A 24,162-nucleotide genomic window follows, 5' to 3' on the forward strand; every position below is an offset into this window, starting at 1 on the left:
TGATTAAGGGAATTGGGCTCCATTCTTTTCTTGTAAGTATTTCAGGGGCATCTAGTTGAATGCTGTTCGAAACAGGATACTACATTGGGTGGAACGTTAATATAGCCCTACATGAATGCTCTAATGTTCTTAAACATCCTGCACAGCTTTTATGTGCTGGAATGTTTTAACTGAATGAAGTCTAAGTTAGGATTGCAAAGGGAAGCTTGCTTTCACTGTAATTAAGAAGTGTCTATGTTGCCAGTATGTGTATGGCTAAGTTTTAAAAAAATTCAGAGGATTGGATTTATATCTTTCACATTAAAAATGGTAGGAATCTCTGCGACCTCCTATGCTTCATTAAACATAGTTAAGGCGTAATTGATTTGTGTTGCACTTTAATTTCTGTTGAGTTTACAGTACCTTAACTTGTGGACCAAGGGGCAAGGGAGGGATGGTGGCAGGAAGAATAACACTCATACCACATTAGCTGGGAGAGAAAATGGCCATGGCCTATGAGTATAACCATAGGAGCACCAGTGCAGCATAGGGCAGGATCCAGAATTGGGTGACCTGCCTGTCGGCTACTAACACAACCCTTCACTCCAGCCCGCCTGCTGGGGAAGCACCGTGGGATGGCAAGTTCCACATGGGCATACACTACTTTGTGGCTCCCTTATCACCTGAGGATTGGAGCCAGATGCCAGCCCCTGAGGTGGGCATAATGTGGAACAAACGCACCCTCAAGACACCTTATGGGGCATGCATGCCCCAATATCCTTTCCCCTTTTCTTTCTTCCTTCCCGTTCACCAGTTAACCTTTTATTTATTTAGAGAATGTTTATGCTGCCTCTCCAGGACCTTGCCTGAGGGGAAAATAATAAAAACAAGATATTAGAAGATATTAAATTAAAACCCAGCATTAAAAAACCAGCCCAGTATAAAATCATAGACCATAAAAACAGATCTTAAAGTAACAGTTTTCCAACTAAAATAGTGTTCAAAGATCAACCTCTGAATTAAATCTGGGTAAACAGGTGAGCCTGAGGGAGAAAGGCATTCCGTAAGCAAGTGCCACTACTTTAAAAGACCCATCTCTGATTGCTACCTGCTTCACCTCTGAAGGTGGGGGCACAGAGAGCAGGGCTTTTGAGGTGGATCTTAACTCGTGGGCTGGACAGTATGGGAGGAGGTGGCCCTTCAAGTACCAGGGCCTCAAACCATTTAGGGGTTTAAAGGCAAGAGCCAGCACTCTGAATTGTACCCAGAGAGAAATGGGCAGCCAGTGCCGATCTTTCAGCACTGGGTTGATACTATCCCTGTAGAAATTTGCACCACGATATCCAGCATTTAAAATAGACCACTGTGGCAAGATCACACGTTTTCAGGAATGGCCATAGCTGGCATATAAACCAAAGGAGATCTGGGCCTCCAACTGTAGGCCAGAAAGCACCAGTATCCCCAGACTGTGACCCTTTTCTTTCAAGGGGTATGTAACCCCCTCCAGGACAGGATGACTCCTCAGTCCTTGAGCAGTTTTGTCATTGACCAGCAGCACCTCAACCTTGTTTAGACTGAGATTCAGTTTATTGGTCCTCATGTATCTCATTAACATCTTCTGGGTACTATCCCTGTATCCCACCCTAGACAAGAGCCTGGCATCTTGGACAAGCTGCAGTTTCCAGACCATTTTCAAAGACAGATTGGCGTAAAGTGTGTTACAGTAATCTAACCTGCATGTAATCAGAGCATGGATCACTGTGGCAAGATCACGCGTTTTCAGAAATGGCCATAGCTGGCATATAAGCCAAAGGAGATCTGGGCCTCCAACTGTAGGCCAGAAAAGCACCAGTATCCCCAGACTGTGACCCTTTTCTTTCAAGGGTTATGTAACCCCCTCTAGGACAGGATGACTCCTCAGTCCTTGAGCAGTTTTGTCATTGACCAGCAGCACCTCAACCTTGTTTAGACTGAGATTCAGTTTATTGGTCTTCATGTATCTCATTAACATCTCCAGGCACCTATTCAGTATTTCCATGGACTCATGTGACTTATCAGTTAAGGAGAGGTAAAGCAGGTTGTCATCCACATATTGGTGGCACCCTGCTCCAGATCTCCTGATGATTTCTCCCAGCAACATCATGCAGATGTTAATCAGCATGGGGATCAAGATGGAACCCTGTGGGATCCTCACAACAACCCTGTGAGATAGATTAGGCTGACAGAATGACTGGCCCAAAGTCAACCAGGAGACCTTTATGGCAGAGTGGGGGGGGTCTAAACCTGAGTCTCTAAATTCCTAATCCATCACCCTAACCACTACACCACACTGGCTGCCAGCTTTTCCTACTTTCCCTGTGAAAAAAATCTGGCTGCCTTTCCCTGCGAAAAAAATCTGGCCAAGTTGCAAAAGTCATGCAGTAGCAAGTTGCTCAGGTGAGTTGTGTGGTGGCCACTGCCAGATACAGCCAAGTCATACAAGTTGTGTGGAGGCTGCCACTGAGCTCAGGTGAAGTATGAGGCATCAAGTCATAGCCACTGCTGCACCTGAGTGAGCTGTGCATATTACATGGCAGCAAGCTGCCTGGTGGTTTCTGCTGGGCCTGGCTCCACTGAGTCCTCCCTCCAGGGCAGGAGGGAGGGAAGCAGCAGTAGACCTGGAGGCTCAAATAGCCCTGGGAAAGGCCCTCCCCCTGCCTTCTTCTGACAGAAAAAGGGATTGAAGGCTGGCAATAGTGTTATGGTTTCCTGGCAACCTTCAGAATAGCACTGAAATCTCCTTTCTTAAAGGTACGAGTGCTGCTTCTATTGTTTGGGGGGGGGTTAACACACATGCACACACAGTGTGTAGTTGGTTTCAAGCTTCAGATTTTTCTGCAAATCTGGGACTTTTCTCAAGTTAGCCCCTGAGGTGGGCATAATGTGGAACAACCCCACCCTCAAGACACCTTTTGGGGGGTCCCCAGACTAGGGGAGGCATGCGTGCCCCAATATCCTTTCCCATTTTCTTTCTTCCTTCCCGTTCACCAGCTAACCTTTTATTTATTTAGAGAATGTTTATGCTGCCTCTCCAGGACCTTGCCTGAGGGGAAAATAATAAAAACAAGATATTAGAAGATATTAAATTAAAACCCAGCATTGAAAAACCAGCCCAGTATAAAATCATAGACCATAAAAACAGATCTTAAAGTAACAGTTTTCCAACTAAAATAGTGTTCAAAGATCAACCTCTGAATTAAATCTGGGTAAACAGGTGAGCCTGAGGGAGAAAGGCATTCCGTAAGCAAGTGCCACTACTTTAAAAGACCCATCTCTGATTGCTACCTGCTTCACCTCTGAAGGTGGGGGCACAGAGAGCAGGGCTTTTGAGGTGGATCTTAACTCGTGGGCTGGACAGTATGGGAGGAGGTGGCCCTTCAAGTACCAGGGCCTCAAACCATTTAGGGGTTTAAAGGCAAGAGCCAGCACTCTGAATTGTACCCAGAGAGAAATGGGCAGCCAGTGCCGATCTTTCAGCACTGGGTTGATACTATCCCTGTAGAAATTTGCACCACGATATCCAGCATTTAAAATAGACCACTGTGGCAAGATCACACGTTTTCAGGAATGGCCATAGCTGGCATATAAACCAAAGGAGATCTGGGCCTCCAACTGTAGGCCAGAAAGCACCAGTATCCCCAGACTGTGACCCTTTTCTTTCAAGGGGTATGTAACCCCCTCCAGGACAGGATGACTCCTCAGTCCTTGAGCAGTTTTGTCATTGACCAGCAGCACCTCAACCTTGTTTAGACTGAGATTCAGTTTATTGGTCCTCATGTATCTCATTAACATCTTCAGGCACCTATTCAGTATTTCCATGGACTCATGTGACTTATCAGTTAAGGAGAGGTAAAGCAGGTTGTCATCCACATATTGGTGGCACCCTGCTCCAGATCTCCTGATGATTTCTCCCAGCAACATCATGCAGATGTTAATCAGCATGGGGATCAAGATGGAACCCTGTGGGATCCTCACAACAACCCTGTGAGATAGATTAGGCTGACAGAATGACTGGCCCAAAGTCAACCAGGAGACCTTTTATATCTTATCAGAGTATAATCTGTATTTCTGTGTGAATATAAGAACTGAGAACATTGTAGAAATTATATAGACTAAATATTTGTGCAAAATCCCAAAACTGTTTAGGAAAAACCTCCCTTTCTCCTCTACCTTTTCAGTCTTTTTGTTACAGCGAATCCTAGTGAATGGGTTGGATCCAGCATAGTGCTTCCTTGAGTGCATGGGCTTCATTCCCACAGAGCACAGCTTCATTGTTCTCCTTTCCAGCAGCAGCCCAAATGTCCCCTTCCAAATCCCGGTCCTTGGAGTCTTTCCCCAGGGAGAAGGGTTTCAGGGAGCATTCTGGGTTACTGCGAAAGCTGCAATCTGTGGACAGATGCTGGCACCACCTTGAAATGCTGTGCTTTATCCAACCGAATATATTCTTTGTACAAAGCTTTGAGTTCAGGGCTAGCTGTTATTAACTGGCTTATTCAAAATATTCTAAGATTACATAGTAGAGTCTTTGAGAATCCCATGGTGAATGGGGATAATTGCAATAATTCTGTAGTGTTTCTGTTATTAACTTGAAATCAGCCTCCCCTAAATCGTTTGTGTTTACAATGTAAATTAATACGCTGTAATGCAATGTTTTGGTCTTTCCTTTGCCTGGTAATGCAGATTGTCCGAAAGCGGTTGGATGGGAGAAAAATCAAAAAGGAAGTATGGGCCCAAGAATGGTCAATCTAAGTGAATGTATGGATCCCAAAAGGTATGCATTATTAGAAGTCTTCATGATCTAGTCCTAGTGGACACTAGAATTGTGTGTGTATATGGCTATTGGAAGTTGTTGTCTCAGGCAAATATTTCGCATGTTTAGATTATTTAGAATATTCAGCCTTGTTTAAGAAATAAATGGGGGGTTGCCTCCTCCCCCAATCCTGTCAGCCAGTGCAAGCCACCAGGAGGAGGAGGAGAATGCAGTTCCACCCATTTTCCCTTCCTTGCTGCAGCCGCTCATTTTTTGGAGTGTTTTGTTCAGAGGTTTTCCTAACCCAGAGAGGATTTTGGAACAAACAGCGAGCTCCTGAAAAAAGGTAGCAGGATCTTCTCCACCAACTCCTCTTGCAGTCTTTTCTGTAGAATCCAAATCAGTGGAGACAGAAGACTTTCCCCCCATTTTTTAGACGCATCCTGTATCTTTGCAGACCAGGATGGTACCAGAGGATTTGCATAGTGCCTATCCCTGCTCTGGAGTGAACTAACAATGTAAAATGGTCTGTTTCTGTTTCCCTCTAGGCCATCAGTGTCAATTCTACTCACATTCCAGGGAAGGCTTAAATGTAGTAATGTGCATGTAAGATGAGAATTAGTGCTTTAGAGAAGGTGGAAGCTAGGCGACCAGACTAGCTTTTCCTCCACTTTTTCCATAACATGTGCAGGAGTTCTGAGAACAGATTTTGTTTCCAGACTTAAAATGAAACTCAATTCTATCTTTAAGTAAATACATGAAATCAAAGTATGGCATCTTAGCATGTAAGGGAGTTGCTGATATATGGCACCATATGTTTTGTAGTCAAGTATAAAACACAGGCCATCTGGCCAGTACTTTTTAAACCAATGTTTAAAATAAGCATTCATAGATCTCAGGATATTTAGTAATTTCTTTCATTCAGCTATTAGATAGTGTCACAAGAGGACTATATTTTAGATTCTGCCTAAATAAAACTGCTGCTATTTATCATTTCTAGTTTAATTAATGTTCCCTTATTAAAACAGTATTTTTCGCATACATTATACTTGATTTAATAATTGTATGAAAAATATTATATTAATGCAAAATACTAAAAATACAAATTGGATAGTACCTTAAAATCTGACAGGGTTCTTTCAGTAGTAATGTGTAATATTGAAGCATTTTTATAATTATGTTTTGAGATGCTCTTGCTTGTTCTTGGAATCTTTCATTATTTGATTTCTAACTGTAAATGCATTTCCTGTAGTTCCTATGTGTATGCAGGGCCGGCTGACCCGCTAGGCGAACTAGGCATTCGCCTAGAGCACCGGCTGGCCCTGGGGTGCCAAACAGGCACCCACCCACCCCAAAGCCCCCCAGCTCCATTGCCAACAGTCCTGCCGGCAAAGCGCCTCTCTCTCCGGCCCGGCCAAGGAGCCTCTCGACCGAGCCTGGGTGGGGTGCAAACGCTGAGGTGAAGCGCCTCTCCCTCCAGCCGGGCCAAGGAGAGAGAGAGGCTTAATTCAATTTCACACCGCTTGGGTCAGGCAGGCATCATTTATTCTCACCCACCCATTTTTATTTTAATCCTTATTTTATCCAAGTCCTTTTCTTTATTTTATCTTCCTCTATTTTGATTTTCCCCCCAAGATCCTCATTTTTTTTCTTTTGCTTTCCCCCCCAAGCCTCCTGGTTAATGAACCATCCTCTTATAAATGCTTTAAATGTTTCCCACACTGTTGCTATTGATATCTCCGGTTGTGTATTCCTTTTAAAGAATTCTTGAATCTCTGCTTTGGTTTTTTCCATAAACTCCTGGTCTTTTAAGAGACCTATATTCATGGTCCACCTAGTTCTTCTTTGTACTTCTTGAAAGGTTAACATTAAAGGACTATGGTCAGCAAACATGTTTGGAAGAATTTCAGCCTCTACCAGCTCATTCATCATTGTTACCGATATCCACGCCATATCAATTCTAGACCATGAATTATGTCTTGCCGAGTAACACGTATAATCTTTTGTATCTATGTTTCTAGTTCTCCATCTGTTGCCCTATGAGGCCCCTATTGTGCCTCTATGAACTTATAAGTTATGCAAACCTGATCTGTGCTAGTTGTGTGCAAAAGGGACTGAGCTGTGAGGTGACTCCAAATGATACCAGCCACAGACAAGCACCCAGAAGAAGGAAGCCTTCCTGTGAAAGGCTGTGCCCATGGTTCCTGTATGTCACCATCCCTCCTACCTGCAATAAGATGGACCAGTTCCCTAGCCATGTATAACACTAAGAAGCCAGGCTGCTGCCATGCCAGGCCAGAAGACAGGATCCAGACTCCTTGAAGAGTCCCTTCTCCTCACATGTAGGCAACATGTTTGTTCCCACCTAATACATCACTTAGTCGAAACTACAGCCATAAGACAACAAGAGAACAATGACTCTGGCCAGCAGAAGACATAATCCCATCAGGTGCCATTGTCCAAATTAGTTTTCCATTAGATTCAACATTGCCCACTCTTGTAGACCTTCGAACCCAGCACTAGTCAGCATATTTTTTTGGGACAAACTAGCAGGAGGTGTGCCAAGAGAGGTAGCAAAGCCTAGCCCACCCCTCAACCTCCTTATAAAAGAGAGCACTCAGCACCAGCTCTCTCTCTTGTCTACTTGCACTCTTGCTCCCTTACCTAATCCCCTCCTACCTGAAGTCTCCGACTCTTGGTTGTGCAGCCAGAGTCTCATCGTGCGCCTGCTGGCTCAGGGCACGACCCTTTCCCCGGCATCCCATAGCCCCCTCCTTTTTCTGAGATTCGCTCCATCCAACTCCAGACAGGTAGAGTATGTCCCATCATCGAAACATCCTGCTAGTGCGAATGTGCTATGCTCTTCTACCTATATTTCCTAGATGCTGTGTAATTGTATGTGTGCTTGTATTATTGTATGCTTGAAATATCTTCAGTAAACAACCCATTTTATACTGATGTCAGTCTCAGCGTCTATTTGGTGTGTCTGGAGGAAACGCAACCCCTGTATACACAGATGCTTGCCCCCACAGTCGCCTATTGCCTGATTTAAGATCATAACTCCCCATATTTAATAACGATTTAAGGCAATTTGGCTAACACATGTGTCTTTTATATTATATTCCTCTGCCGTTTGCAAGAACGTTTTAGGAAGAACGATTCCGGTATTGTTATCTTTTACTTGGTTTTTTCTATCCATTTTTTAGTCAAATACTGCATTATAATCCCCTATAACGCACATATCGTCAAATGTTTTTGTTGCTAAAATTTAACGTACCTCTGCAAAGAAGGTTTCCTGATTTTGATTAGGCACATATATGTTTAAAATTAGTGTGTTTTTTTTCTTTTGACTTAAAATTGTAATTGCTATTATTCTTCCATCATCTGATGTGTATTGTAATTCTGGGCAAAGATAATCTTTAACATATATTGCCACACCTCTTCCACGCCTCTTTCATTTTTAAAATCTGCTGCTAGGAAAAGATTTCCTAGTTTTTTAGATGTTAAGTATGTTATATCTTCTTTTCTAATGTGTGTCTCCTGAAAACAAAAAATATCTGCTTCTAGTTTAGAGATTTGGTGAAATGTTGTTCTTCTTTTTTGTGGGCTATTAAGCCCGTTCACATTAATGAAGAGAATTTTAAGTCCTTTAGTTCTTGCCATTTTTGTTCTTATTTTCTTTTGCCTTGCTTCAGTATTGAAGTCTTGTGAGGATTTGTGATGGTGTCTGTTCTTCGTTTTCCCTTTCTCAATATTTTCATTTTTATTCTTTTCATTTCTTGCCCTGGTGCATCCTCCTCTTTTTCAGATTCCACTTCCTCTTCTTCTTGCCACCCTAGATCTTTTTCATGTCTCTCAGGAAAATCTTCGACTTTAAACGTGGAGTCTATTTTCTGCCTTCTGCCCCCATAGTTAACTAACAAATCCTCTGGTATCAACCATCTATATGTGATTCCATTATTTCTCAGGATATCTGTTAATACTCCATAATTATGTTGTTTCTCTCTAACTCTCCATGGTATCTCTTTTAAAAATCTAATCTCTGCCTCTTGTATGGTTACTATATTGTCGTTTGTTGCTCTTAAGATTTTGTCTTGCATTTCCCTTCTATTAAATTTTATACGTACTTCCCGAGGTACTTTATTTCTTCTTGCATAGGATGAGTTTCTTCTATAAATTGCATCAATTTCTGCTGCTAGCTCTTCGTTTGTTCCTATTTCAAGTTGTTCCGTTAAACTCTGTATCATTTCTTCCTTTAGATTTTTCTCAATAGTTTCTGGAACATTTTGGCATCTCAAAATTAAAGCAGCCTTATCCATTTCTAAATTTATCAATGTTTCCTCATTTTTTTTGCTTTTGGATTTTAGTTGTTGAACCTCATAATCTAATTCCTGTGCTTTATCTTCCATTTCTTTACTGACCACTGTAATTTTTAGTATTTCCTGCTTATTTTCTGTTATTTTTTAATCTCTTCTGTTTCTGTCTTAATTTGTTGTGTTATTTCTTCCATTTTCAATTGTATAGGTTCTGTTTCTCTCTTAATTAACAGTGGAAGTGTATTTTCAACTGTGGCTTTCACTGCCTGTGTTACACTGTCTTGTATCAGAGTTTTCAAATCTTTCATTGTCATTTGTGTAATACTCATTATGTTTAGTCTCAGTTGACTTTGTGATCCTAACTGTCCCGGAGATGTGATAGATGATTTCCTAGTTTCACTATTTCCTGTGGCCATCTATTATGTCTATTCTTATCCTGTCTAGAATTATAGAGAGTTCTAATAAATTTTCTTTTTAATGTTTCTTATTCTTTTTTATGGAGAAAGAAGGGTATTAGTTTAGCCTAAAGGTCGTTTTTTATAAATTAAAGGGTGGAGAAGAGAAAAAAAGAGGAAAAAACCCCTCAACGTGTGTATACCTCAGTTTATGTCAGTTCCGTTGTTATTTAAACCTATCTACTATCTGCTGTTCCTTTAGTTCTTTCTTTCTATGTTTTAACTCAGTTCCGTTATTATTTAAACCTATCTACTAACTGCTGTTCCTTTAGTTCTTTCTTTCTATGTTTTAACTCAGTCTTTAACTTTATTTTCAATGTCCCTCCTGTTTCAGTCCCTATGGTATTTTCTTCTGCATGTTATCACTTTTCTCCGTCTTTAAGCCTTTCCGTACTCCTTGCCACTTTTCGTCTCTCCTCTTCTTCTCGTCCCAGCTTGTACCATGTCACGTCACATCTCTCTTCCCCTCTCGCACCACGTCACACCCTTCTCTTTGTCATCCGCTCCTTGTCGTCTCATCTCCATCCCGTTTAGACCGCTTCCGACAATAAAGAGCTTCCGCCTTCACCCACTTGAAGTAGATTCTTCCAGTTAGGTAAGGAAGAAAGAGAAAATTTATAGGTTAAAGTCAGTCCAGTTATAATTTCCCCGCACCCCTTTAACTAATCCTGGTTTTTTTCCAGCGTCTTTCCAAACATCCTTTCATGGCCACCTTAAAGGGATACTCCCTTTATTTGCTCGTTCTTTAAAGCCAACGGGGGTGGTTCTCCTTTTACAAATCCCTTATTTGTCCCCCCCTCCAATAGAGGATTTAAAGTATATTGACAAGAAATTTTACTTAGCTTTTGTTAGTCTGTAGTCTTTTTTTTGAAGTTGTCGCTCTTAGACCCTGTTGGTTCTACTGGGTTTGGCTAGTGCCCCACGGTGTTGAAGTCACGCTGGGCGTCCTTGTAGCTTTCCGCTTTGGAGTGATCCCCAAGAGGCCAAGGGGGCTGCCGCCCACACTCTGTTATGAGGCAAGCTCCCTGCTATGTCTCTCTCTACAGGAGAGCACATAATTCGGTGATGGAGTTTGCCTAGAAAGCTATAGGAATAGCATGGGCGAGCAGAGACTTTCCGCTCGCACCCACTGTCAGTGAGCCCAGAACCTGAACTGTCTCATCTCCCACATTTTTATAAGGAAAATTACAGAAGCAGAGGGAGAGAAAGGGAGGAGCTGGGAACCAAACCCTGCAGCAGACCTAAATGCCAATTTTGTCCCCTCATGCATTCAGGTAAATACTTTTATAGAGCAAAATAACATCAAATATACCATCTTGGGTTTTTCTACTTTCACATAGTCCAATTTAATATATGCTATCATGAGCCCAACAGTGCCCTTCTACTGCCAACATGTTGTTTTTGTGTTTTTTTTTTGGGGGGGTAGGAAACTTATCTCTGTTTTTCTTTTTGTCTTGTTTTTATTTCTATCCATCTTTAGATTTTATGTATACAAAATTTGGCCATTTGCAATAAACTACTACTGTTACTACATTGGACAAATGTGTCAGTCCCTACATAAGAGAATCAATTAACACAGATACAACATTTCTTAATCACAACTTTCAGAAACCAGTGGGGGGGAACATTTCAGTTTTCTTGCATATACTATTGCAGATCTGAAAGTCATTCTACAAAAAAACTACAAAGGCAATATACAACATTAAAGTGCTGAATTAGCACTCATCAAGAAACACCTTCTGTCACCTGGCTTAAACAGACTTGAGTTTCCTTTCTATAATTTATAATAATTCAACAAGCCCTACTTTTTAGAAACTTTAGTTTGCTGATCTTGTTGCATCATACTAACCTTTACTGGTGCCATTCATTTTCTTATGTGTCAAACTGCTTTTTGCTGGGTCAGTTGCCGTTTAATCCTATTTAATTACATTTTTGTTTATCTGCACCCCATGAGAAAGAGGCTGGAATCTCTGACGTCTGTCATTATCTATTACGTGCAACAACATCATCTCTTATAGTCTCTTACACAGAGAATCATGGCTGAAAGAGTTAGGATGGGATTCACACCGTTATCTGCCCCTAACTTCTCCCTTTCCCCCTCCCCCTTCTGTACTTTTCCTTTAAAAAATGTGGAACATTATTTTCATAGTATGTGAAGAAGGAAGCTCTGACATACGGAAACTCATAACAGAATAATTGTTATACTACCAGTTGTACACTTGTTATACTACAAGGACTTGTTATATTACAGGACTTCTGCTTTATCTTTAATTCATTGCTGAACTTAGATTTTAACTTCCATTTTTGGCCTATAAAATCTTCTAAAAGGCAATGATAGTGCAACTTTTAGATCTCATAATCTGTTGGGGGGTTTTGTCCTTGGTCCTTCGGCTGACACCTGAATTTTGTACTTTGGAACTTGGTTTTCCTGAGACAATATTCATTGTTTGAAATACTGACTAACAAAAAAGGGGGAGTGCAAAAATTAAAAGTGAATAAAATGCAGGCTTTATTTTTAAAAAAGAAACACAAGAAGCTACCTGATACTGAATCAGGTTCATTATAGTCAATATTGGTTCATTATAGTCAATATTGTCTACTCAGAGTGGCAGTAGCTCTCCAGGTTCTCAGGCTGAGGTCTTTCATATCACCTCCTACCTAATCCTTTTAACTGGAGATGCCAAGGATTGAACCTGGGACCTTCGGCATGCCAAGCTTGCAGAAACAGTAAAAGTAGAGAAGACATTCATAAAAGAGCGATTACAAGAATCTGTTATATACTCAGTTTGTTTCTGTGGAGGAATAAAATACTTAGGTATATTCAATATGTTTCTTATTTATTGCACAGGTTAGCAGAATCATCAGTGGATCTTAATCTTAAATTGATGTGCTGGCGGCTAGTACCCACTCTTGACCTGGAGAAAGTTGTGTCTGCAAAGTGTCTTCTTCTAGGAGCTGGTACGCTGGGTTGTAGTGTAGCCAGAACATTGATGGCAAGTACTGATGCTACTCCCCCCAAATTCTAATGTAGTTCCATTATTTTGCGCCAGAGAATCTGTAAAGCTAATCTGATAAATGAATAGTTCTTCCAAATTTTCAGTGGACAATTGCTGTTTCTTCCTCCTGTGTGCAGTGTACAGCTCTCCTCTTGGGCACCCATTCTTCTGGCTGTCCTTGTATGTGTTCTGCGGACATGTAGGGAGAATACTGGGTTATAGCTTTCACAGTTTGAAGCTCAAATATAAGCAATTATACATTATAAAATAAAATTACAAATAGTTCCAAATTGAGATTAAATAATCTTTCGGCGGAAAAAATGTTTCTACAGTTACTGAAGTTTTTGTGATGTATTATGTCTAAAATAAAAGGTTGGCTTGACCAAGGAAATATCAGTTGCGTTTTGAATAAAGTATTGAGGTAACAAGAAAAGTATCTACCCTCACTGCCCACAATTTCATTGTACTTGTTAGTGGGGAGTGTTTAGTATAATGGTTCTTATAGCATAAAATGGATTTACCCTTATTATAAGGGATGATCCCGACCTCTTTTAGTGTACCTCTATGTACTAGTTCAGAAGTTACCAGAGTGGTGTAGTTGTTTCTTAGCAATGAATGTGTCCCGTGCTGCGCTTGTGACCTTTGAAGGGTGGGATCATATGGAGTCAGCAGGGTAATGTGAGTGTTATGGACCCACATGTCAACAGACCAAACAGGTGAACCTGTCTGACCCATCATACCCACCTGGTTCTGTCTTTCAGAAGTTACTAGAGCAGCATGGAGTCCAGCAATGAACATGAAGAATGACACTGAACTGATCATTTTATCAGATGATGGGGCAGCATGTCAATGTGTCTTTCCTTCTTGTCAGTGTGAAATGGGTACCTTCTCTGATCTCTTGTTCTGAGGATTAGTATTAGGGATAGAATGAATGCAAGGTCTTTATTAAACCTATGAGATTAAAAAGGTGTTTCTCTTTTTTCCTTATTTGTGCAAGAGCTCACATCCTCCTTTGATTTTTTCGCTCAGGGATGGGGAGTCAGGAAGATCACATTTGTGGATAATGCAAAGATCTCTTATTCAAACCCTGTACGGCAGCCACTTTATGAGTTTGAAGACTGTCTTGGGGGTGGAAAGTCTAAGGCACTTGCAGCAGCAGACAGGCTTCAAAAAATATTCCCAGGAGTGGTAAGTATAATATTTTAATCTGATTTGATCTACAAAATGCCTAAGGGTTTAATGAGCCCGGTTGGTTGCCCACTAGTACCTAGAGCTCCAGTGGCAAGAAATGGGGGAGAAATGTGCCTGCATCCCCCCTTTCAGTGAAAACCAAAAGTGATGGTATGGGATTTCCTGGGATTTACAAAAAAATCCATGGTTTTACCATGAAGATTTTGCAAATTCTAGAGCATCCCATGATGTCACTTCCAGTTGCGATACCACTGTGTGGTGCCACCATGCCAGTCCCTGCCCCCTAAATGCTCCCACAGTTGCTGCTGTGCTCTGGTAACCCTGTGTACAATTTGCATGTCTGGTTACCTCTTCGGTTGGTACATGATGGAGTCTTGATGAAAGGAAGTTAAAACCAGGAGTACAGGCTTTTTTTTGTAAGATTGAGGACAAATCTTGGAAAGAGAATGGATACCTGAATGCAGTAGTGGTTGGAGAGATCATTTTCAGTGCATTGTGATTTCTCCCACCACCAGCTTTCCAATTATTGCATAGTTCAGTGTTGTAGGATGACGCTTAGGCAGTCTGAAGTCATAGCCTCAGGAGCTTTTCCTTCAGTGAACTGTGATTAGTCAGAAAGACATTTTTCATATGCTCACAGTACTGCTTCCTATCTTTCTGAACTGAGTCCTTGCATTTAAAGAGGCTATAGTGCTCTTCAGCAACCTAAATGTCATTCACCAATCCTGTTTTTAGCTTGCTGCTATCTGGAATCATACATTTGATTAGGCATTGAGTCTTGAATGGTTATCTGCCACTCACTTGCTGATTGCTAATTCCTTATATGAATAAGAAAACTAGGGTTACTGAGGAGCATTGCTCATTAGTGTAAAAAGCTGTTTTCTGGCTGCTAAAATAGTCCTAATAAGAATGCTTGCCTTATCACTTGCTCTGAGAAAAAGAAGCTCTGGAAAAATTGAACTAGAAAACCCCCAAATACCCAAGTATTGTCAAAGAAATGCAAATGATCTAATTGTTGTCCTCGTAGCATTGTTTGTGAATGCATGTGGCTGGTCCATTTACAAGAGTTTCATTATATAACTAGGGTTCCATTGCTGTGTTGCACTTAAAAAAGGTCTCTTTTGCAAATGCAAAAGAAGATGTATATTAACGTTAGCTAAAAATTAGAAGAGTACAGTTTTGAATGTCAAATGCATTTGCTTGCAGCAGGTAAGATCCTCTGTGTATCATGGATAATTCCATATTAACACAAACTGAATTTGCAATGGAAAATATTTTGTGCCATCTGCTGGACAATACATTCAACTATAGTACGAGCTGTATATGCAACTATCCTTTTATTTTATTCATTCATTCATGTATACCCCACGTTGTCCCCTTTTTTCTATTTTATCCTCATAACAGCAACCCTGTGAGGTAGGTTAGAATGAGCGTGTTTGACTGGCCCGAGGTCACCAAGCAAGCTTCCATGGCAGAGTGGGGATTCATTACTGGATCTCCAGCACTCTAACCACTACACCACACTGGCTTTGTATTTTGTAGTTTTACAGTACCAGCCTGTCCATACAAACCATGATGTTTGTATGCAATCATTTCTGGATGACAAATTAGAGTATGTTGTATATCTCAATCTGTAACTTTGCTTAAGTTAAAAAAAAATCTGGTTCTTTCTTGGAGCTCCAGTTCAATATAGGCATTATTTTTACTCACATTAATTAATTAATAGTTGTAAAAGATTCCTTCATGATATCCATAGCTTTGGAGATGGGGGTGTCATCAATATGCCGATGATATCCAACTAACGTCACAATAAATAAGGACTCGGGTGCTGCTGTCTCTTCCCTAATCCACTCACGATGGAGGTTATGTTGGTCAGAAAGGCTGCTGCTTTGGGTGGGGTTGGTTCTTCCTACTATTGAGGGAGCCCAGCATTCTTAGATGGACTCTGTGAAGAGCTTAAGAGACCTTCTGGATCCATCTCTCCTGTGAAAGAAGCAGGTCAAGAATGGCAGAGAAGAATGTTTGCTTTTGGCTGCATGTGGTAAAGCTGACCCCCTTTTTGGTCAACAGCCTATTTATTTATTTATTATTAATTTTGATTTATATCCCGCCTTGCCAGCACAGGCAGGCTGAAGGTGGCATACAATCGTTAAAATACAATAAAAGACAGATGCGAAAGCGCAACACTATAAAATTTCACAAACAACAATATATATACAAAATGCAGTTAAGTGCAGATGGCAATTGCTGTATGATGATCCAGTGTGGCTAAGCTGGTATCCAAGTTGTTCTTAATGCCATTAACGTGAGGGCCGTAACAGTTCAGTTTTAATAGCTCAATCATCAGTGGTGGCTCCTAGTCGAAGGCCTGGTGGAAGAGCTCCATTTTACAGTCCCTGTGGAACTGTAAAAGGTCCCGCAGGGCCCTGATGTCTTCCAGGAGCTCGTTCCACCAGTGTGGAGCCGCCACTGAGAAGGCCCTAGCTCTGGTGATGGCCAATCTGGCATCTTTCAGACCAGGGAGAGTCAGGCGATTTTGCGACCCTGACCTCAGTGCTTTCTGGGGGACATATGGGGAAAGGTGGTCCCTCAGGTAGTTGGCCCCCGACCATATAGGGATTTAAAGGTAAAAAACAGCACCTTGAAGTGAATCCAGTATGCTGTTGGCAGCCAGTGCAATGGCTTCAGCACAGGCTGGATGTGCTCTTGTATAGAGAGGCCCATCAGGAGCCTGGCTGCCGCATTTTGCACTAGCTGCAGCTTCTGGATTTGGGCCAAGGGCAGCCCCATGTAGAGAGCGTTGCAGTAGTCCAATCTCGAGGTGACCATAGCATGGATCACCGCTGCCAGGTCATTGTGTTTGAGGAAGGGAACCACCTGCCTGATCAGCCGTAGATGGTAAAAGGCTCCCTTGGCAATGGCTGCTACCTGGGCCTCCATTGTTAAGGTGGCATCCAGGAGCACGCCCAAACTCCTGACCCTTGGCACTGGTACCAGCGGCACCCCATTGAAGGTCGGTAATGGGATCCCTATCACCGATCCTCTCCGATTCAGGCACAGGACCTCCGTCTTCATCAGATTCAATTTCAATCGGCTCAGTCTAAGCCAGCCCACCACGTCCTGAAGTGCCTGGTCCAGGTCATCTGGGGTAGAGTCAGACTGACCAGCCAACAACAGATATACCTGGGTGTCATCTGCATATTGGTGACAACCTAGCCTGTGCCTCCGGGCAATCTGGGCAAGGGGGCGCATGTAGATGTTAAATAACATTGGGGGTAGCACCGCCCCTTGGGGAACCCCGCAAGCCAGTGGGTACCTCTGGGATGTCTGGTTCCCCAACGCCACCCTCTGTCCCCAACCTTGGAGAAAGGAGACAAGCCATTGCAGGGCAAGCCCCTGAATCCCAGTGTTGGCGAGGTGGTGGATCAGTAACTGATGGTCGATCATGTCAGACACCGCCGACAGGTCCAACAGCAGCAGTGCCACCGTGCCGCCCCGATCCAGATGCCTCCAGAGGTCATCTGTGAGGACGACCAGTGCCGTCTCCATCCCATGGCCTGGAAGAAAGCTGGACTGGAAAGAGTCTAGCATGGAAGTGTCATCCATAAAGCTTTGCAACTAAATCGCCACCACTCTCTCGAGTAATTTGCCCAAATAGGGCAAATTTGAGACCAGCCGATAGATAGCCAATTCGGCCGGGTCCAAGGATAGTTTTCTCAAGGGAGGGCGGACCATCGCTTCCTTGAGTGCCCTTGGGAACAGTCCCTCGATAAGGGATGTTGATAGGTGATAAGGCACCTCGAAACCCCTCATGGCCAGCTTTTATAAGCCATGAAGAGCACGGATCAAGGCTGCACGTGGGTGGGCGTACAGTTGAGAGCAACAGCTGTCCTGTTGATCTGTGTTTCAGTAACCTCCAGGCTCATTATTGCAACATTCTCTGTATTGGACTGACCTTGAAGATTGTTTGAAAACTTCAGCTGGTGCAAAGTTCAGCAGCCCATTTGCTATCTGGTATGGGCTGCTGGGAGTGCTATACTCCCATTTTGAGATCTTTTCACTCATTGCCTATTTTTTTCCCCCTGGGCCAAATCAGGGTGCTGATGCTTACCTTTAAAGCTCTTCATCACCTGTGACTTACATGACTGAAGGGCTGGCTCTCCTTATATGTATCCCTCCAGCATCTCTGCTTGTAACAGCAATGTCTTCTTTCCCACCCCCACGCAGAGTATATTGTCTGGACGTGGGTGTTTTCAGTCACTGCCTCCTTTCTTTAGAACACTTTCCTGAAGAAGATAAGAGGTGTCCCACCTTGTTGACCTCTCAGACAGGCTGTGGAACTGGAGGGTTTTTGGGACCTGTTAAGGACGATAGGTGGAGCATGGCCACATTAACTGGTTTTCTACATTATTATAATTATCTGGCTGTGTGTTTTTAATTCAGTGATGCTATTTCGCTGTATCTCTTTAATGTGTTGTCATTTGTATTTTCATTATGTGGTTGTCTTTTGTCCCAACTGGGTTGGAAGAAAAACAGGCTTAAAAATATTAAATACATAATTTTTTTAAAAAGTAGTATAAATCCCATTTTGTGCAATCCAGCATGCTCAACAGTTACGTTTGTTTGTGCAAGGATCTCAGTTTCCCAGCAGCTGGTTCACGTATTGACTGCTCGGAAACAATGATACCCTGAAAACAGTAGTGATTAGTGGGTCAGCATTGTCTGGGCAGATTAGTGACAGCTGCCCCATCTGTCAGGAAAAACTGTAGCGTCTGGGACAGCCTTTGGTGCTCCTTGCTAGGATATATAGTTTATGTGTGGGGGCTCTGTCACCTATACATTTAGTTGTTTTCTAATGCAGCTGTCCAGTAACAAAGATATTTATGCAATGGTCTCTTTAAATGTGCTTTGTTTTTCTGAGCCTTATACATTACTTGCCTGTTTGCTCTTCCAATGGGCTGGCACCTGTTCTGTTTGGCATTTTGTCTGCTTGCTTGATTCATTGTTTTTTTCAGTTTTGTCATTCTTTATTGCACCTGGAACATAAAGTCACAGGAAGCAGCACTATCACCTTACGATTACTACGAAGTACAGTTGAAGTGTTTAATATTTACCTTATTTGAAATAATGCATTTCCTAAATATTTCCAACCAGACAGAGCCTTTAGGATAAGGCTTAATTACTTAGTTTGGCATGTGGATTGTCATACGTCGTAGCAATAAGATTGTATACCAGTGTTCCTTTCTCATAAACAAGAAGCCTTCTTCCAATGGAAGAAGCCTCAGTTGTCAATTGCATCCAACCCATAGATTTTTGCCACTGTCTTGAGAAGTCATATGTCTTAAATTACATATTATATGAAAGCATTACCTTGTGGTCAAGTACCCCTTTTATGTATTCTTCCCTTTTAGAATGCTGAAGGTTTCAACATGAGCATCCCAATGCCAGGTCACCCAGTGAATTTTTCTGAAGTCACCATGGAGCAGGCTCGCAGGGATGTGGCGCAGCTGGAAAATCTCATTGAAATGCATGATATCATCTTTTTATTAATGGACACTCGTGAAAGCAGATGGCTTCCAGCTGTAATTGCAGCTAGCAAGAGGAAGGTACTGTATAGAGACGTTGCTAGTACCCCAGAGGCATACCATAAGCAGCACACCACCGTTTGCGTAGGCTGTTTGAAAGCATTTGGTACATATGTATGATTGTTGATTAAACCATGGGTCAGACTTTTCAGTTGCACTTTTTTTTAGCTGCTGGTCGCTTGAAATGTCTCTGAGCATTTTAGTGAATATAAAACTTAGTTCATCACAATTATGTTAGGGTTATCTGAAAGAGGCAGTGATCAGTTTAGCACCACTGATGTATTTGATGTGTAGAAGCTGTTTCGAAAAGCATTTCTGACGACTTGTCTTTAATTCAGGTGTAATGCCATACTTTTGTTTGGTGCTGTGTGAATGAGCTGCGAAGGACCTCTGGGCTTACTTGTGTGCTTCATCTCCCTTTGCTTCAGTGCCACAGTCTGATTAGTTAGATCATGTTTTGATGCAAAACCATAGTTTGCAGTTACAGCAGATTCATCAGACTATAGCTTGTGCTTGATTTGCAAATCAGAATTGTAAGCGGAAACAAACTGTGGCTTGCAATCGTATTTGTAAGGCCTGTCCAAACTATAGTTTGCCCTATTGGATTTATTGCCAAGTTATGGCTAGTAGTAAAAAGAATGTAACAAATTGGCTCTTGGTGCTTGAGGGGAGGAGAGGCTGTGGGGAGGATGCAACATCTGAAACACATCTCCAGGAGCATATCTCTGCGTTCTTTCCTGGCAGTGTATAAAATAGATTAGATTATGTAAAATGTACTTTGTGTATAGTTTGGGAGTCTCTGTAGCCTGTTGAGCACTAAAGATACCAGCAACAGCAACATTGTATACCCTGTTTCCCCAAAAATAAGACCTACCCCAAAAATAAGCCCTAGCAGGATTTCTATGCATTTGTGGTATAAGCCATATTGTGTCTTCTTGAGAAAAAATAAATATAAGACAGTGTCTTATTTTCAGGGAAACACGGTACTATCCAGAAGGATACAAATATACCTGCTGTGCACCTCGTCCCCTGTTTTACATTGCAACAGTTTCTCCCACTTCAGTCCACAAATTCTTTTTAAATGGTGGTAGAAAAATGGACTGTGTGGTTATTGTTGGAACTGGTACTTTGTTGCATGTAATTGGGGGAGTCTCTATGCAGTCTATTGAATAGGCCATTTAATTCACTAAGAGTGAAAGTATTATGGGCAACTTCATTTTTTGTCCAAAGATTTGTTGATACCAGAGGAGTCAGGAAAGATTGCTCAACATACGGTTGAACACTTACACTTGCTGTATATGATGAATATCTAAACTCATATTTAAGCAGAAGCACTGATAGGTTTGTCAGTGTAACTGGGAGCCAAAAATGAAGTTTGTTTTTTTTATTTGGTTGGATCCAAATCACTGCAAGTGGAGTGAAGCTTGCAAAATGGGAACTTCCTGCTTTCTATGTCAGGCTGCAGCCAACTGAATCCCCTGACATTCTACTGCCGTGGAGGGAACCAAGGATTACAGTGGCAGTTTGCAGTGGGATGAGGAAATTAGTAAAAAAAAAGGGGGGACCCGCGATACTCGCGGGGGAGGGGGGAGAAGAGCTCCGTCTCCTCCATCCCCCCCATCTCCCCGCGGCGGCGACGAGGCCGGTTTTCCCCCCCCCGCCTTCTTCAGGCATACGGGCACCTCTGGACCCAGCCTAATGTTTTTAAATAGTGCTACTTTTGTCTGCATTTGACCTGAATTTCACTTTGTGTTCTTTTGAATATTTTTATGAAGTTGGTCATCAATGCTGCATTGGGATTCGACACCTTTGTGGTGATGAGACACGGGCTGAAAAAACCCAAGCATCAAGAGGTGGGCGATTCTCCCTGCAATAACCCTGCTGGATCAGCGGATCTTTTAGGATCGTCACTGTTTTCAAACATTCCTGGCTATAAACTTGGTTGCTATTTCTGCAATGACGTCGTAGCACCAGGAGATGTAAGTAGACTTCATATTAACTGCTTCTCTCTGGGTTGTTTTTAAGGGTCTTAGTTTTTAATACAGTCTTCTTATGAAACATCTGTGTTGAATCAGTACTGTCCTGGTTTATTTTTTTAAAGAATTTGTGCAGTGGGACAGATTGGAGGGATAACACTGAAAACTGCATTTCTTTGTAGTCCACCAGGGATCGGACATTAGATCAGCAATGCACAGTCAGTCGACCAGGGTTAGCCATGATAGCAGGAGCCCTTGCGGTAGAGTTAATGGTATCAATTTTACAACATCCAGAAGGGTAAGTCACAATTGTGGGAAAGGGGTAATTTTTTGACGTTTTTGTGAAATCATTCTCCACAGCTGTATGCATATCACCCTGGTGCACTGGGAAGATAAATCCCCCCATCTACTAATAGTTGTCCCAAGCAACAGCTGCACTCTGTGCATCTGCACTCCAGTACATGACTTATTAAATGCTAGGAATGATGTGGATCAAGATGGGTAACCATGTTAGTCTGTCTGTAGCAGCAGAACAGAGCAAGAGCTCAGTAGCACCTTAAAGACTAGCAAAATATGTGGCAGGGTATGAGCTTCTTCACATAGAGCTAGGAGTGATGTGGGTGAGCATAGTACTTAGGGATCCTCCCTCTCACAAGGGCATACTGGTGCATCCATTGAACTGTTTCCTCACAGTGCCCGCTGAAGAAAGCTGAGGTTGGTAATGACCAGTGGGTGGGAACAAAGCCTAATCTGCCAAATCCTAATCAAACCGAAACATCTGTATAGCACACCACAGGTATATTCCGTAGCATCAGGGACACTGAATGCAAATCAGATGAATGGAGCTGCTAGCATGGTGTTGTGGTTAAAGTGTTGGACTTGGAAACCCACGTTCATATCCCTCACTCTGACATGGGAAGCTTGCTGGGTGACTGTGAAGATAAAATAGAGGAAGGGAGAGTCATGTAAGCTGCTTTGAGTCCCCATTGGAGTGAAAGGGTCGTACTAACTTTTTAAAAATTGGGACTTCAGACTCTACATGACAAATAGTAGTCTTTATCCTTTATCTTTTTTTTTTTAAGCGGTTATGCTGTTGCTAGCAGTAGTGATGACAGAATGAATGAACCTCCCACCTCTCTTGGGCTTGTGCCTCACCAGGTTAGTAAATCAAGAATGAAGGAAGATACATTGCTATACTGTTGTGTAACAACTAAAAGTAGATATCAATAAATTGAATGTATTTCAGTATTTTTTTTTTTAACCCTATCTCTTATGCAGGGCTGTTCAGTAACTTGTAACTAGTTCTTTTTTTGTTCAATTCAGGATGAAATGAATTACAATCCTGTTACAAGAAGCAATAGGTTTATACTATAGTAATACAGGCATGAGGAGCTGCGGTGGCTCAAGTGGTTAAGTCGCTGAACTGCAGGCTGTGGAAGGTCGGTAGTTCAACAGTTCGAGACCCGAGTTGCCGCATGACGGAGTGAGCTCCCGTCTCTAGTTCCAGCTCCTGCCAACCTAGCAGTTCGAAAGCAAGAAATTGCAAGTAGATAAATAGGTACCACTTCGGTGGGAAGGTAACAGCGTTCCGTGCACCTTGGTGTTTAGTCATGCCGGCCACATGACCACGGAAACGTCTTCGGACAGCGCTGGCTCTTCGGCTTTGAAACAGAGATGAGCACCGAAACCCTAGAGTCGGATTCGACTGGCTTTCGAGCAAGGGAACCTTTACCTTTAATGCAGGCATGAATTACCCGAATTACCCTAACATGACTCAAGTGACAAGAGACCCAGCTGTCACATAGGGATGGTTCAGATGTGAGTCAGACTCAGATCAGTGCACTACTTCACTTCCTAGTTGTCAGCAAGTCATAGTTTGCTGCTTTACCCAAATTGGCAAACCATGTTTTGCAGTTTTCCTTTAAACCAGAATTGCAAACCACAATCAAATAATGGTTTAGTGGAATAGTACTGCAAGCTACAGTTTGTTGATTTGGGTAAATCTATGGTTTGCCAACACATAAGGTGTGATAGGTTTGCAAAGGGTTTTGAGGAAGTTTGGACAAATTGGTGAATTATAGTTGGCTTGCAACCAGTATGGGAAGAGAGGAAATAGGGAGGAGGGGACGCATGAGCTTAAGGTTTGCCCATAAGTCTTAGTCTGCAAATGTATATCATGACAAACCCTTGATTGTTCGTGGTGGGCAGGAATATTGCTTGTTTGCTGTGCTTTCAAGCTGCCTCAGTGCCCCCCTCCTTTCTTCTCCACTATGCATAGTACAATTCAGTTTCCTAGTTTGGAAAGCCTTTAGCAAGCCTCTAATTTGGTGTGATGTGTGAGTGCAGGCTCTTGGGTCAATCTGGTTTTGAATTTGCTCAAACTGAAATTCTTAATGTAGTTTAATCCAAATTTAGAATCCTGTCTTTAAATCATGCTTTCCATGAAAAAGGAGGAGAGAAATGGGAGGGAGATAATGTAGAATGAACTAGCCATGTTTATTGCTTTGATAAACAAGTTTGTTGTAATATTCAGATGTGTTTGCACTTACTTCCTGTGATGCTGAAACTTAAAATGGAACTGTTCTTATATTCTTAAAATGAATTGGCAAGACACTTCCCTTCATTTACCTTGTGCATGTAAATTGCTTCAGATGGCCTCAGGATGGACTGCTAAAATTCATCTACTCATCCCCGGAATGAGTTTTCCCAGGAAATTTACAGAATCCACTTCATTGGAAGTTTTAAAATATAAATCAAGAGATTTGACAGGCTTCCCTGCCCCGCACAGCAAATCCTTGTTTCCGAACGTAGAATTAGACTTGAGACTTCTCCCAAGGAATTATCCATAACCTGAAACTGGCTTTTTTTTCTTGGT

General features: G+C 42.2%; 1 protein-coding gene across 1 annotated transcript in view; it reads left to right on the plus strand.

Moving 5' to 3' along the window:
- The window catches only part of ATG7 (autophagy related 7), a 130,004-nt gene that overhangs the window by 21,017 nt on the left and 84,825 nt on the right, over window positions 1-24,162 (plus strand). The window contains 7 exon segments of the mRNA XM_015420236.1: window positions 4,699-4,789; window positions 12,388-12,532; window positions 13,565-13,723; window positions 19,138-19,332; window positions 21,087-21,290; window positions 21,470-21,585; window positions 22,370-22,445. Of these exon segments, the coding sequence (XP_015275722.1) occupies window positions 4,699-4,789; window positions 12,388-12,532; window positions 13,565-13,723; window positions 19,138-19,332; window positions 21,087-21,290; window positions 21,470-21,585; window positions 22,370-22,445 (986 nt within the window).

This window comes from Gekko japonicus, unplaced genomic scaffold, assembly GCF_001447785.1.
Source record: "Gekko japonicus isolate JY-2015 unplaced genomic scaffold, Gekko_japonicus_V1.1 scaffold254, whole genome shotgun sequence".
In the NCBI taxonomy this organism is placed as follows: Eukaryota; Metazoa; Chordata; class Lepidosauria; order Squamata; family Gekkonidae; genus Gekko; species Gekko japonicus.